The sequence below is a fragment of the Oncorhynchus kisutch genome, linkage group LG5 (genome assembly GCF_002021735.2).
Source record: "Oncorhynchus kisutch isolate 150728-3 linkage group LG5, Okis_V2, whole genome shotgun sequence".
Classification (NCBI taxonomy): domain Eukaryota; kingdom Metazoa; phylum Chordata; class Actinopteri; order Salmoniformes; family Salmonidae; genus Oncorhynchus; species Oncorhynchus kisutch.
Window position 1 is genome coordinate 63,214,084 of NC_034178.2, and position 14,233 is coordinate 63,228,316.

Below are 14,233 nucleotides of genomic sequence, written 5' to 3' on the forward strand. Positions count from 1 at the left end.
GTCTTACTGACTGGGGGGATGAATAACATACGGACATAGTGTGTATGTCAGGCATGTCTGTCTTACTGACTGGGGGGATGAATAACATACGGACATAGTGTGTATGTCAGGCATGTCTGTCTTACTGACTGGGGGGATGAATAACATACGGACATAGTGTGAATGTCAGGCATGTCTGTCTTACTGACTGGGGGGATGAATAACATACGGACATAGTGTGTATGTCAGGCATGTCTGTCTTACTGACTGGGGGGATGAATAACATACGGACATAGTGTGAATGTCAGGCATGTCTGTCTTACTGACTGGGGGGATGAATAACATACGGACATAGTGTGTATGTCAGGCATGTCTGTCTTACTGACTGGGGGGATGAATAACATACGGACATAGTGTGTATGTCAGGCATGTCTGTCTTACTGACTGGGGGGATGAATAACATACGGACATAGTGTGAATGTCAGGCATGTCTGTCTTACTGACTGGGGGGATGAATAACATACGGACATAGTGTGTATGTCAGGCATGTCTGTCTTACTGACTGGGGGGATGAATAACATACGGACATAGTGTGTATGTCAGGCATGTCTGTCTTACTGACTGGGGGGATGAATAACATACGGACATAGTGTGTATGTCAGGCATGTCTGTCTTACTGACTGGGGGGATGAATAACATACGGACATAGTGTGTATGTCAGGCATGTCTGTCTTACTGACTGGGGGGATGAATAACATACGGACATAGTGTGAATGTCAGGCATGTCTGTCTTACTGACTGGGGGGATGCCGTTTTCCGCTTAGAGGAAAACCGTGCTGACGCGGGCAGCCGCCGCTCAGGAGGACTGTGAGCTCTCCTTCTCCTTGGCCGACTTGAGTAAGACATTTAAGCATGTTAATCTTAGCAAGGCTGCCAGCCCAGACGGCATCCCAAGCCGGGACCTCAGAGGATGTGCAGACCAGCTGGCTGGAGTGTTAATGGCCATATTCAATCTCTCCCTATTCCAGTCTGTTGTCCCCACTTGCTTCAAGATGTCCACCATTGTTCCTGTACCCAAGAAAGCGAAGGTAACTGAACTAAATGACTATCGCCCCGTAGCACTGACTTCTGTCTTCATTAAGTGCTTTTCGCATACTGCCCCAACAGATCCACTGATGATGCTATCTCTATTGCACTCCACACTGCCCTCTCCCACCTGGAACAACTATGCGAGAATGATGTTGAATGACTACAGCGCAGCGTTCAACACCATAGCACCCTCCAGACTCATCACTAAGCTAAGGACCCTGGGACTGAACACTTCCCTCCGAAACTGGATCCTGGACTTCCTGACGGGTTGCCCCCAGGTGGTTGTGGTTGGCAACAACATCTCCACCACGCTGACCATCGCCACGGGGCTCCTCAGAGGTGCTTGCTTAGTTCCCTCCTGTACTCCCTGTTTACCCACGACTCTGTATCCGCTACCATCATTAAGTTTACTGATGACACAACGGTGGCAGGCCTGATCACTGACGATGATGAGACAGCCTATAGGGAGGAGTTCAGAGACCTGGCAGTGTGGTGCCAGGACATCAACCTCTCCCTCAATGTCAGCAAGACAAAGGAGTTGATCGTGGACTACAGGAAACGGAGTGCACACCACGCCCCCATTCACATCGACGTTGCTGTAGTGGAGAGGGTCGAGAGCTTCCTCTGTGTCCACATGACTAAGGATATATCATGGTCCACTCACACCAACACAGTCATGAAGAGGGCACAACAACGCCTATTCCCCCTCAGGATGCTGAAAAGATTTTGCATGGGCACACAGAACCTCAAAAGGTTCTACAGCTGAACCATTGAGAGCATCTTGACTGGCTGCATCCCCGCCTGGTACTGCTTGGCATCCAATCGTAAGGCTCTACAGAGGGTACTGGAATAGGGAGAGATTGAATATGCCCATTAACACTCCAGCCAGCTGGTCTGCACATCCTCTGAGGTCTGGGCTTGGGATGCCGCACAGCCCATAACTTGGGCCGAGCTCCCTGCCAACCAGGCTCTCTATACCAGGCGGTGTCAGAGGAATGCCCTAAAAATGGTCAGATTCCAGCCATCCAAGTCATAGACTGTTCTCTCTGCTACCGCATGGCAATTGCCAACAGGACCCTGAACAACTTCTACCCTCAAGCCATAAGCCTGCTAAATATACTGAACAAAAATGCAACATGCAACAATTTTAAAGATTTTGCTGAATTACAGTTCATTTAAATAAATTAATGAGGCCCTAATCTATGGATTTCACATGACTGGACAGGGGTCCAGCCGATCAGAATGAGTTTTTCCCCACAAAAGGGCCTTATTACAGACAGAAATACTCCTCCGCACCCCCCTCCATACGATCCCACAGGTGAAGGAGACTGTGTCGTCTACGCAGACGACACCATTCTATATACTTTCGGCCCGTCTTTGGACACTGTGCTATCTAACCTCCAAACAAGCTTCAATGCCATACAACACTCCTTCCGTGGCCTCCAACTGCTCTTAAACGCTAGTAAAACCAAATGCATGCTTTTCAACCGGTCGCTGCCTGCACCCGCATGCCCGACTAGCATCACCACCCTGGATGGTTCCGACCTAGAATATGTGGACGTCTATAAGTACCTAGGTGTCTGGCTAGACTGCAAACTCTCCTTCCAGACTCATATCAAACATCTCCAATCGAAAATCAAATCAAGAGTCGGCTTTCTATTCCGCAACAAAGCCTCCTTCACTCACGCCGCCAAGCTTACCCTAGTAAAACTGACTATCCTACCGATCCTCGACTTCGGCGATGTCATCTACAAAATGGCTTCCAACACTCTACTCAGCAAACTGGATGCAGTCTATCACAGTGCCATCCGTTTTGTCACTAAAGCACCTTATACCACCCACCACTGCGACTTGTATGCTCTAGTCGGCTGGCCCTCGCTACATATTCGTCGCCAGACCCACTGGCTCCAGGTCATCTACAAGTCCATGCTAGGTAAAGCTCCGCCTTATCTCAGCTCACTGGTCACGATGGCAACACCCATCCGTAGCACGCGCTCCAGCAGGTGTATCTCACTGATCATCCCTAAAGCCAACACCTCATTTGGCCGCCTTTCGTTCCAGTACTCTGCTGCCTGTGACTGGAACGAATTGCAAAAATCGCTGAAGTTGGAGACTTTTATCTCCCTCACCAACTTCAAACATCAGCTATCTGAGCAGCTAACCGATCGCTGCAGCTGTACATAGTCTATTGGTAAATAGCCCACCCTTTTTCACCTACCTCATCCCCATACTGTTTTTATTTATTTACTTTTCTGCTCTTTTGCACACCAATATCTCTACCTGTACATGACCATCTGATCATTCATCACTCCAGTCTTAATCTGCATAATTATTATTATTAATTATTTGCCTACCTCCTCATGCCTTTTGCACACATTGTATATAGACTCCCCCTTTGGTTTCTACTGTGTTATTGACTTGTTAATTGTTTACTCCATGTGTAACTCTTTGTTGTCTGCTCACACTGCTATGCTTTATCTTGGCCAGGTCGCAGTTGCAAATGAGAACTTGTTCTCAACTAGCCTACCTGGTTAAATAAAGGTGTTCTCAACTAGCCTACCTGGTTAAATAAAGGTGTTCTCAACTAGCCTACCTGGTTAAATAAAGGTGTTCTCAACTAGCCTACCTGGTTAAATAAAGGTGTTCTCAACTAGCCTACCTGGTTAAATAAAGGTGTTCTCAACTAGCCTACCTGGTTAAATAAAGGTGTTCTCAACTAGCCTACCTGGTTAAATAAAGGTGTTCTCAACTAGCCTACCTGGTTAAATAAAGGTGTTCTCAACTAGCCTACCTGGTTAAATAAAGGTGTTCTCAACTAGCCTACCTGGTTAAATAAAGGTGTTCTCAACTAGCCTACCTGGTTAAATAAAGGTGTTCTCAACTAGCCTACCTGGTTAAATAAAGGTGTTCTCAACTAGCCTACCTGGTTAAATAAAGGTGTTCTCAACTAGCCTACCTGGTTAAATAAAGGTGTTCTCAACTAGCCTACCTGGTTAAATAAAGGTGTTCTCAACTAGCCTACCTGGTTAAATAAAGGTGTTCTCAACTAGCCTACCTGGTTAAATAAAGGTGTTCTCAACTAGCCTACCTGGTTAAATAAAGGTGTTCTCAACTAGCCTACCTGGTTAAATAAAGGTGTTCTCAACTAGCCTACCTGGTTAAATAAAGGTGTTCTCAACTAGCCTACCTGGTTAAATAAAGGTGTTCTCAACTAGCCTACCTGGTTAAATAAAGGTGTTCTCAACTAGCCTACCTGGTTAAATAAAGGTGTTCTCAACCAGCCTACCTGGTTAAATAAAGGTGTTCTCAACTAGCCTACCTGGTTAAATAAAGGTGTTCTCAACTGGCCTACCTGGTTAAATAAAGGTGTTCTCAACCAGCCTACCTGGTTAAATAAAGGTGTTCTCAACTAGCCTACCTGGTTAAATAAAGGTGTTCTCAACTGGCCTACCTGGTTAAATAAAGGTGTTCTCAACCAGCCTACCTGGTTAAATAAAGGTGTTCTCAACTAGCCTACCTGGTTAAATAAAGGTGTTCTCAACTGGCCTACCTGGTTAAATAAAGGTGTTCTCAACCAGCCTACCTGGTTAAATAAAGGTGTTCTCAACTAGCCTACCTGGTTAAATAAAGGTGTTCTCAACCAGCCTACCTGGTTAAATAAAGGTGTTCTCAACTGGCCTACCTGGTTAAATAAAGGTGTTCTCAACTAGCCTACCTGGTTAAATAAAGGTGAAATAAAATAAAAATAAATAAAGGAGCCGGATATGGAGGTCCTGGGCTGGCGTAGTTACACGTCGTCTGCAGTTGTGAGGCTGGTCGAACGTACTGTCAAATTGTCTAAAACGACATTGGGGAACAGAAATTAACATTACATTTTATGGCAACAGCTCTGGTACAGAGGTAGCTATTTTCTATTTTTCTGGGCCTGTAAGTAAGCATTTCACTGTTAGTCTACACCTGTTGTTTATAAAGCATGTGACTATAATACAATTTGATTTGATTAGACGTGATCAGTTGCAAAGATAGTAGGCATTCCCTCTTTCCATTTCTATGAGTGAGGACCTGTGAGTGAGGACCTGTGAGGACCTGAGTAAGGAGTGGTTCCTGCTAACTGTACACTATGTCACCTGAAGTTCACCTGAAGTTCAATTACAATGCCATTATTTACCTGTATTACTCTAGCAGCGTTGGCTATTTCGCAGCTACACACCCCTCAGTCATCTGCGTCTTTTGTCTGGGCCAAGCCGCTCACTGATTGATCATGTAGTTAAGCCTATTGTGCTAGTTGCCAAAATAAACATGAAACTTTAGTGTTTTGTTCTGCTGTGCTGTTGAAGAGCTTTGATGGGGTTTTGTTATTTACTGTAGAGGATTTATGATAAGATAGAACATTATGGATCTGTAGCCATTTTGATTTGCCTAAATTGATTGTGCTCAGCTTTTATGCATTCAGCTGACTGTTTTGTTGTGTACTGTCTAAGGATGTGTTAGAGAAATGTCCTGAATTGGCCAAACTATTAACATCCATTTGTATGTTGTGTGTACGTGCTTGTGTGTGGTATGTGTGTGCTCGCGTGTGTGTGTGGTATGTGTGTGCTCGCGTGTGTGTTTGTGTGTGTTCAGCTTCTGATCCCCTCCTGAAGGTGAGAAGTAAACTGAAGAAGCACATCAACTCCAGGCAGAACCCTCTCCAACGCAAGACCAGCACCCCGCCCACAATCAAGCCCAGAATGCCGGATACTCTGGGTACTTCTGCCTTGTTGTGTCCACTGTCTATCAAAAAAAGCCTCTCATTTTATTTTCTCTTAGTGTTCCTCCTTCCTGATGCTGTACGGCCCCAGCAGTTTTGCCCCAGCCTAGCACTAACATTAGCACTAGCACCTGGGTTGTATTCATTAATGAGCACAGCGGAAAAAGTAACACGCGTTTCTTATTGATAGAGTTCAGTGTGTCAAATCCGAGGGCCTATTGTCCGGGCCTCTGGCAGTCTCTATTGGGGTGCCACGGGGTTCAATTCTTGGACCAACTCTCTTCTCTGTATACGTCAATGATGTCGCTCTTGCTGCTGGTGAATCTCTGATCCACCTCTACGCAGACGACACCATTCTGTATACTTCTGGCCCTTCTTTGGACACTGTGTTAACAACCCTCCAGACGAGCTTCAATGCCATACAACTCTCCTTCCATGGCCTCCAATTGCTCTTAAATACAAGTAAAACTAAATGCATGCTCTTCAACCGATCCCTGCCTGCAACTGCCCACTCGTCCATCATCACTACTCTGGACGGTTCCGACTTAGAATATGTGGACAACTACAAATACCTAGGTGTCTGGTTAGACTGTAAACTCTCCTTCCAGACTCACATCAAACATCTCCAATCCAAAGTTAAATCTAGAATTGGCTTCCTATTTCGCAACAGAGTATCCTTCACTCATGTTGCCAAACATACCCTTGTAAAACTGACCATCCTACCAATCTTCGACTTCGGCGATGTCATTTATAAAATAGCCTCCAATACCCTACTCAATAAATTGGATGCAGTCTATCACAGTGCCATCCGTTTTGTCACCAAAGCCCCATATACTACCCACCACTGCGACCTGTACGCTCTCGTTGGCTGGCCCTCGCTTCATACTCGTCGCCAAACCCACTGGCTCCAGGTCATCTACAAGACCCTGCTAGGTAATGTCCCCCCTTATCTCTCACCATAGCATCACCCACCTGTAGCATGCGCTCCAGCAGGTATATCTCTCTGGTCACCCCCAAAACCAATTCTTCCTTTGGCCGCCTCTCCTTCCAGTTCTCTGCTGCCAATGACTGGAACGAACTACAAAAATCTCTGAAACTGGAAACACTTATTTATTTATTTTGCACCCCTTTATTTCTATCTCTACTTTGCACATTCTTCCACTGCAAATCTACCATTCCAGTGTTTTACTTGCTATATTGTTTTTACTTTGCCACCATGGCCTTTTTTTTGCCTTTACCTCCCTTATCTCACCTCATTTGCTCACATTGTATATAGACTTATTATTCTACTGTATTATTGACTGTATGTTTGTTTTACTCCATGTGTAACTCTGTGTTATTGTATGTGTCGAACTGCTTTGCTTTATCTTGGCCAGGTCGCAATTGTAAATGAGAACTTGTTCTCAACTTGCCTACCTGGTTAAATAAAGGTTAAATTAAAAATAAATTTAAAAAATGGCCAAGTTCAGGTACATACACAGTTCAATGTATTATCCTGATTGGCTGTCCCTCTCTTCCGTCCTGCAGACTCCTCCCCCAGCAGCAGTACATGTAGCACTCCAGTGTCTGGGTGCAGCTCGCCCAATGACAGCCTTCTCTCGGACAGCCCACTTACTACCGGACTAACCCACGTGGTGAGCCCCTCTCAATCCCCCTCTCTCCTCCCACCCTCTCGCTCCTCCCACCCTCACTCCTCCCACTCACCTCTCCTCCCACCCCACTCTCTCCTCCCACCCCTCTCTCTTCTCCCACCACACTATACACCTCCCACCCACTCTCTCCTCCCACCCCCTCTCTCCTCCCACCACACTATACACCTCCCACCCCTCTCTCCTCCCACCCCCTCTCTCCTTCTCCCACCCCCTCTCTCCTCCCACCCCCTCTCTCCTCCCACCACACTATACTCCTCCCACCCCCTCTCTCCTCCCCCCACACTATACTCCTCCCACCCCCTCTCTCCTCCCACCACACTATACACCTCCCACTCCCTCTCTCCTCCCACCCCCTCTCTCCTCCCACCACACTATACACCTCCCACCCCCTCTCTCCTCCCACCCCCTCTCTCCTCCCACCACACTATACTCCTCCCACCCCCTCTCTCCTCCTCCCACCCCTTCTCTCCTACCACCCCCTCTCTCCTCCCCACACACTATAACTCCTACCACCCCCCTCTCTCCTCCCACCACACTATACTCCTCCAACCCCTTCTCCTCCCACCACACTATACTCCTCCACCCCCTCTCTCCTCCCACCCCTCTCTCCTCCCACCACACTATACACCTCCCACCCCCTCTCTCCTCCTCCCACCCCTCTCTCCTACCACCCCTCTCTCCTCCCACCACACTATACTCCTCCCACCCCTCTCTCCTCCTCCACCCCTCTCTCCTACCACCCCCTCTCTCCTCCCACCACACTATACACTTCCCACCCCTCTCCTCCTCCACCCCCTCTCTCCTACCACCCCCTCTCTCCTCCCACCACACTATATACCTCCCACCCCTCTCTCCTCCTCCCACCCCCTCTCTCCTACCACCCTCTCTCCCTCCACCACACTATAACCTCCCACCCCCTCTCTCCTTCTCCCACCCCCTCTCTCCTACCACCCCCTCTCTCCTCCCACCACACTATACTCCTCCCACCCCCTCTCTCCTCCTCCCACCCCCTCTCTCCTACCACCCCCCTCTCTCCTCCCACCACACTATACACCTCCCACCCCCTCTCTCCTCCCACCCCCCTCTCTCCTCCCACCACACTATACACCTCCCACCCCCTCTCTCCTCCCACCACACTATACTCCTCCCACCACGCTTTTCCCCTCCCACCACACTATTCTCCTCCCACCACTCTATACTCCTCCCACCCCCTCTCTCCTCCCACCACACTATACTCCTCCCACCCCTCTCTCCTCCCCCCACCTTCTCTCCTCCCAACACCTTCTCTCCTCCCACCACACTATACTCCTCCCACCCCCTTCTCTCCTCCCACCACACTATACTCCTCCCACCCCCTTCTCTCCTCCCCACCACACTATACTCCTCTCTCCTCCCACCACACTATACTCCTCTCTCCTCCCACCACACTATACTCCTCCCACCCCCTTCTCTCCTCCCACCACACTATACTCCTCTCTCCTCCCACCACACTATACTCCTCCCTCTCTCCTCCCACCACACTATACACCTCCCACCCCCTCTCTCCTCTCTCCTCCCACCACACTATACACCTCCCACCCCCTCTCTCCTCCCACCACACTATACACCTCCCACCCCCTCTCTCTCTTCTGGGTAAGTCTGAGATTTGCAAACCTGGATTGTACAATTTTTATTTATTTATTCTCAATCTCTGTCAAGTTGGTCTTTAATTCTTGCTTGACAACCATTTTCAAGTCTTGCCATAGATTTTAAAGCTGATTTAAGTCAAAACTATAACTAGGCATCATTCAATGTCTTCTTGGTAAGAAAATCCAGTGTATACTTGGCCTAATGTTTTAGGTTGTTGTCCTGTTGAAAGGTGGATTTGTCTTCCAATGTCAGCAGACTGAACCAGGTTTTCCTGTAGGACTTTACCTGTGTTTAGCTATATTCCTTTTCTTTTTAATCTTAAAAACTCCTAAGTCCTGAACGATTGCAAGCATACAGTACCCATAATATGATGCAGCCACCACCATGCTTGAAAATATGAAGACTGGTACTCAGTGATGTGTTGTGTTGGATTTGCCCCAACATAATGCTTTGTATTCAGGACACACAGTTAATTTCTTTGCACATTACTCTGCTGCTACAACAGCCTCCACTCTTCTGGGAAAGCTTTCCACTAGATGTTGGAACATTGCTGCAGGGACTTGCTTCCGTTCTGCCACGAGTATTAGTGAGGTTGGCCCTTGATTTAAGGCGATAAGGCCTGGCTCGCAGTCGGCGTTCCAATTCATCCCGAAGGTAATCGATGGGGTTGAGGTCAGGGCTTTGTGCAGGCCAGTCAAGTTCTTCCACACCGATCTCAACAAACCATTTCTGTATGGACCTCGCTTTGTGCAAGGGGGCATTGTCATGCTGAAACAGGAAAGGGCCTTCCCCAAACTGTTGCCACAAATTTGGAAGCACAGAATCATCCACAATGTCATTGCATGCTGTAGCATTAAGATTTCCCTTCATTTGAGCTAAGGGGCGTAGCCCGAACCATGAAAAACAGCCCCAGACCATTATTCCTCCTCCACCAAACTTTACAGTTGGCACTATGCATTGGGGCAGGTAGAGTTTTCCTGCATCCCCCTGGAAGTATTTTCCATGGAGGGCCACATTAGAATATATTTTTTCCATTGTGGGCCAGAATCATATTACAGGATTATACATCATGTGTATGACTGTGTTGATATCTACTGTAAATCACGTCCAGATATGCTACTTATTTGACTTTTTAACATCAACAGAAATAAACCACATCCATGTTCTCCTTTTTGTAGTATTTTCATTATTAAACATGCAATAAACTACACGTAGGGAAAGTACACTGTGCATTCAGCACCACGGACAGAACTCTTGTTAACGGGTAGGCACAAAAACACAAGAAAGAGAGAGAGCTCAACATTACATTTAAACTACTCAATCAGTGTGAGGAGTGAAGTCTCTGATGGGCACTGACTAGAGCAGTGAAGTCAGGTATAGTTTCTGACGTCACTATGCGCTGGATTGCTGAGAGGTGAGAGTCAGTAAGAGATGAGCTGTGCCTTAACTTATATTTCATCACTGAAAATGTCTGTTCACATACATAGGTTGACCCAAACAGTACAAACATCTTCTGAGCATGACTCCTAATCTTTGGAAAGTTTTGTTCATGCTGAGATGCATAGAACCTCGTCAGTGACATTGTTTGGAATAGTTCTCCAATCACTGCAGGTCAGTGGGAGACTTATCCACATTGAAGGTGAAAGGAGAGAAAACCCAACACCATGTCATTTTCCTCAAAACTACGAGAAAACACTGTTAAAAGCACACAGCAGAGATGTATACTTCTCCCGCTCGTCATCTGATAGGGAACAGAAAACACTGTTAAAAACACACAGCAGAGATGTATACTTCTCCCGCTCATCATCTGATAGGGAACAGAAAACACTGTTAAAAGCACACAGCAGAGATGTATACTTCTCCCGCTCGTCATCTGATAGGGAACAGAAAACACTGTTAAAAACACACAGCAGAGATGTATACTTCTCCCGCTCGTCATCTGATAGGGAACAGACTAGTAGTATCGGAAGGTGCGTGAGATTGTTGGCTTGTACTTGGCGGGTCAGGAGAAGTCATTTTCCCTTGAAGGCTTTGACAAGGCTGTACATCTGATGTGCAAAAAGGCCCTTCCCTTGTAGTTTGGAATTCAGTTCATTCATGAGGGCCATGATGTCCACGGTGAAGGCAAAATCAGCCAGCCAACCATTCTTTATCTTGCAGTTGAGGGAAATCAACATATTTTTCTTTCATTTGCAAAAACTCATCAATCTCCGACTTCAGGTCCCAGACCCTTTTAAGCTCCTTCCCGAAACACAGCCATCTCACATTTGTGTGGTGGGGAGATCTGCATGACCCGACTCTCTCTTCCAACAGTCAGACAAACTGCCTGTGGTTTAAAGATTTTGCTCTTATGAAGTTTACCACTTTAGTGACTGTATCCACAACAGGCTCATTTTCAGAACACGTTTGAGAGCACCACCTGATGAAAAATGCAATGCAGGAAATACATTTTCTGATCTGGGTTCAGCTCAGCTATTTGATCTTGCATCCTTTTCAAAAAGCCAATGTTTTTTCCTATCAAGTTTGGGCACCCATCAGTGGTCACACTGGATATATTTTTAAAACTCAGTTTTGCCACACACTTATTAACCTCCTTCAATAAATCTTTCCCTGTGGTTGTGCTCTTCATTGACTGCACTGAAGCTCCTCTGTAATGTCACAGTCTGGGGTTATGACCTCGTAAGAATGTCAACAGCTGTGCCGTGTCACGTGCATCACTGCTCTCATCCAGGGCCAAGGAGAAATAGGTGAAATCCTGTACCTTGTCTTTCAACTGTTGTTCCATATTCTCTGCGATGTCCTCAACACGCCGTGTCGCTGTTCATCTAGACAGGGAAACATTTTCAAACAGCTCTTCCTTCTCAGGGCAAAGTATTGCTGCAGAGTCAGTTAAACACGCTTTAATGAATTCGCCCTCAGCGAATGGTTTGCTATATTTAGTAATTTTGTGGGACAGTACATAGCTAGCTCTCGCAATTCCATCTGCTGAATGCAGTTTTGTGAAATGTCCTTGCTGCTTTTGCAACTGAGAAAGCCACTCTTTAGATGCCCACCGCTCAGAAGACATATTCCTATGTTTCTCTGCCTGCTTCGTCTGGAAGTGTCGGGACAAGTTGTAGTCTTTCACGGCAGCGATGCTCTCTTTGCACACAAAGCACACAGCTTTCCCTGATACCTCAATAAAGATATATGTTGATGTCCACTCTTGTTGGAACACCCTACATTCATTGTCTGTTTTCCTTTTCTTAGAAATCTTTGAAAAACGTTTTTTTGTGCAATTTCTAGCTAGCTACTATTTGTAACTGTGACGTGTGTATCTCAAATTCTATATGTCATCTGAGCATGATTCCGCGGGCCGTACTGAATCAGGTCGAGGGCTGCACACAGCCCCCGGGCCGTACTGAATCAGGTCGCGGGCCTCACACAGCCCCCGGGCCGTACTGAATCAGGTCGCGGGCCTCACACAGCCCCCGGGCCGTACTGAATCAGCCCCCGGGCCGTACTGAATCAGGTCGCGGGCCGCACACAGCCCCCGGGCCGTACTGAATCAGCCCCCGGGCCGGCCTTTGCCCTGGTCTCGTCCCATCGCTGCAGCTTCCGTACGGACTCGGGACAGGCGAAGGTCGGGAGCCATGCTTCCTCTGAAACACGACCCCGCCAAGCCGCACTGCTTCTTGACACACTGCTCGCTTAACCCGGAAACCGTCTGCACCAATGTGTTAGAGGAAACACCGTACAGCTGGCGCCCGAAGTCAGCGTGCCGCCACAAGGAGTTGCAAGAGCGCGATGTGACAAGGACATCCTGGCCGGCCAAACCCTCCCCTAACCAGGACGACGCTGGGCCAAACCCTCCCCTAACCCTGACGACGCTGGGCCAAACCCTCCCCTAACCCTGACGACGCTGGGCCATACTGTTTCCAATATTTTTCACCACTCAGATTTCAGCAAACTGATGCTTTTTTCTGCTCTTACACTTATACTAAAGGAATGAAACAGTCAATCTATTCTAACAGACATTGAAACCTTGAGGACTGAACTTTGATAACCCGGCAGTTAGTAATTGAGTGCACACTACCTACTGGAATTGAATCAAGTTTAAATTACTATTGTTTTTTGAGTTAACACTACTCAATTGATTTAGTGTGTTTAGCAGTTATGTTTGAATGTTTTGTGTTTTCCGGACCTTCCTCCTTCCTTCAGGCTCAGAGGTTGCTACTCCAGGATGGTACGCTGGCCCACTTCATGGTGCCCTGCTCCACCGCCCTGCCGAGCATCAGCACTGGGCTTCCTGGCCATGGTGATTGGGAAACGGGTAGTTATCAGAGGGTGGCCAGGGTACTGCCCCAGGTCTACCTGCCCATGGAGAGACACAGTGCTGCCCACCATCACCTCCAGCCCATGTTCATCCTGGAGCCCTCAGGACTGCTGCATACACAGCTAGTCACTGGTGAGACACACACAGATATACATACATACACACACACACCTGTAGTCATCCTGGAGCCCTCAGGACTGCTGCATACACAGCTAGTCACTGGTGAGACACACACAGATATACATACACACACACACACACACACACACACACACACACACCTGTAGTCATCCTGGAGCCCTCAGGACTGCTGCATACACAGCTAGTCACTGGTGAGACACACACAGATATACACACACACACACACACACACCTGTAGTCATCCTGGAGCCCTCAGGACAGCTGCATACACAGCTAGTCAAACACACACAGAGCGACACCGCCCTCTATTGACCATTTGACTGAATGCCACTTACTTCATCCACTCATCAAACTGATCTATTTCATGGTTACCCAGACTCATCAAACTGATCTATTTCCTGGTTACCCAGACTCATCAACCCTAGTAGTTAGAGCGTTGGGCCAGTAACCGAGCGGTTGCTGGATTGAATCCCCAAGCTGACAATGTAAAAATATGTAATTCTGCCCCTGAACAATTAATCAATCAAATGTGTTTATAAAGCCCTTCTTACATCAGCTGATGTCACAAAGTGCTGTACAGAAACCCAGCATAAATACCCAAACAGCAAGCAATGCGGGTGTACAAGGCAGTTGACCCACTGTTCCCCGAGCGGCTGTCATTTTAAATAATAATTTGTT

The 14,233-nt window shown here is 47.4% G+C and overlaps 1 protein-coding gene across 3 annotated transcripts in view; it reads left to right on the forward strand.

Moving 5' to 3' along the window:
* Positions 1-14,233, forward strand: part of LOC109891643 (histone deacetylase 7) — an 88,463-nt gene that overhangs the window by 42,195 nt on the left and 32,035 nt on the right. For all 3 annotated transcript variants that reach the window (XM_031825647.1, XM_031825648.1, XM_031825649.1), the window contains 3 exons: positions 5,692-5,814; positions 7,346-7,452; positions 13,300-13,546. In XM_031825647.1, the coding sequence (XP_031681507.1) occupies positions 5,692-5,814; positions 7,346-7,452; positions 13,300-13,546 (477 nt within the window). The remainder of the gene's footprint in view (positions 1-5,691; positions 5,815-7,345; positions 7,453-13,299; positions 13,547-14,233) is intronic.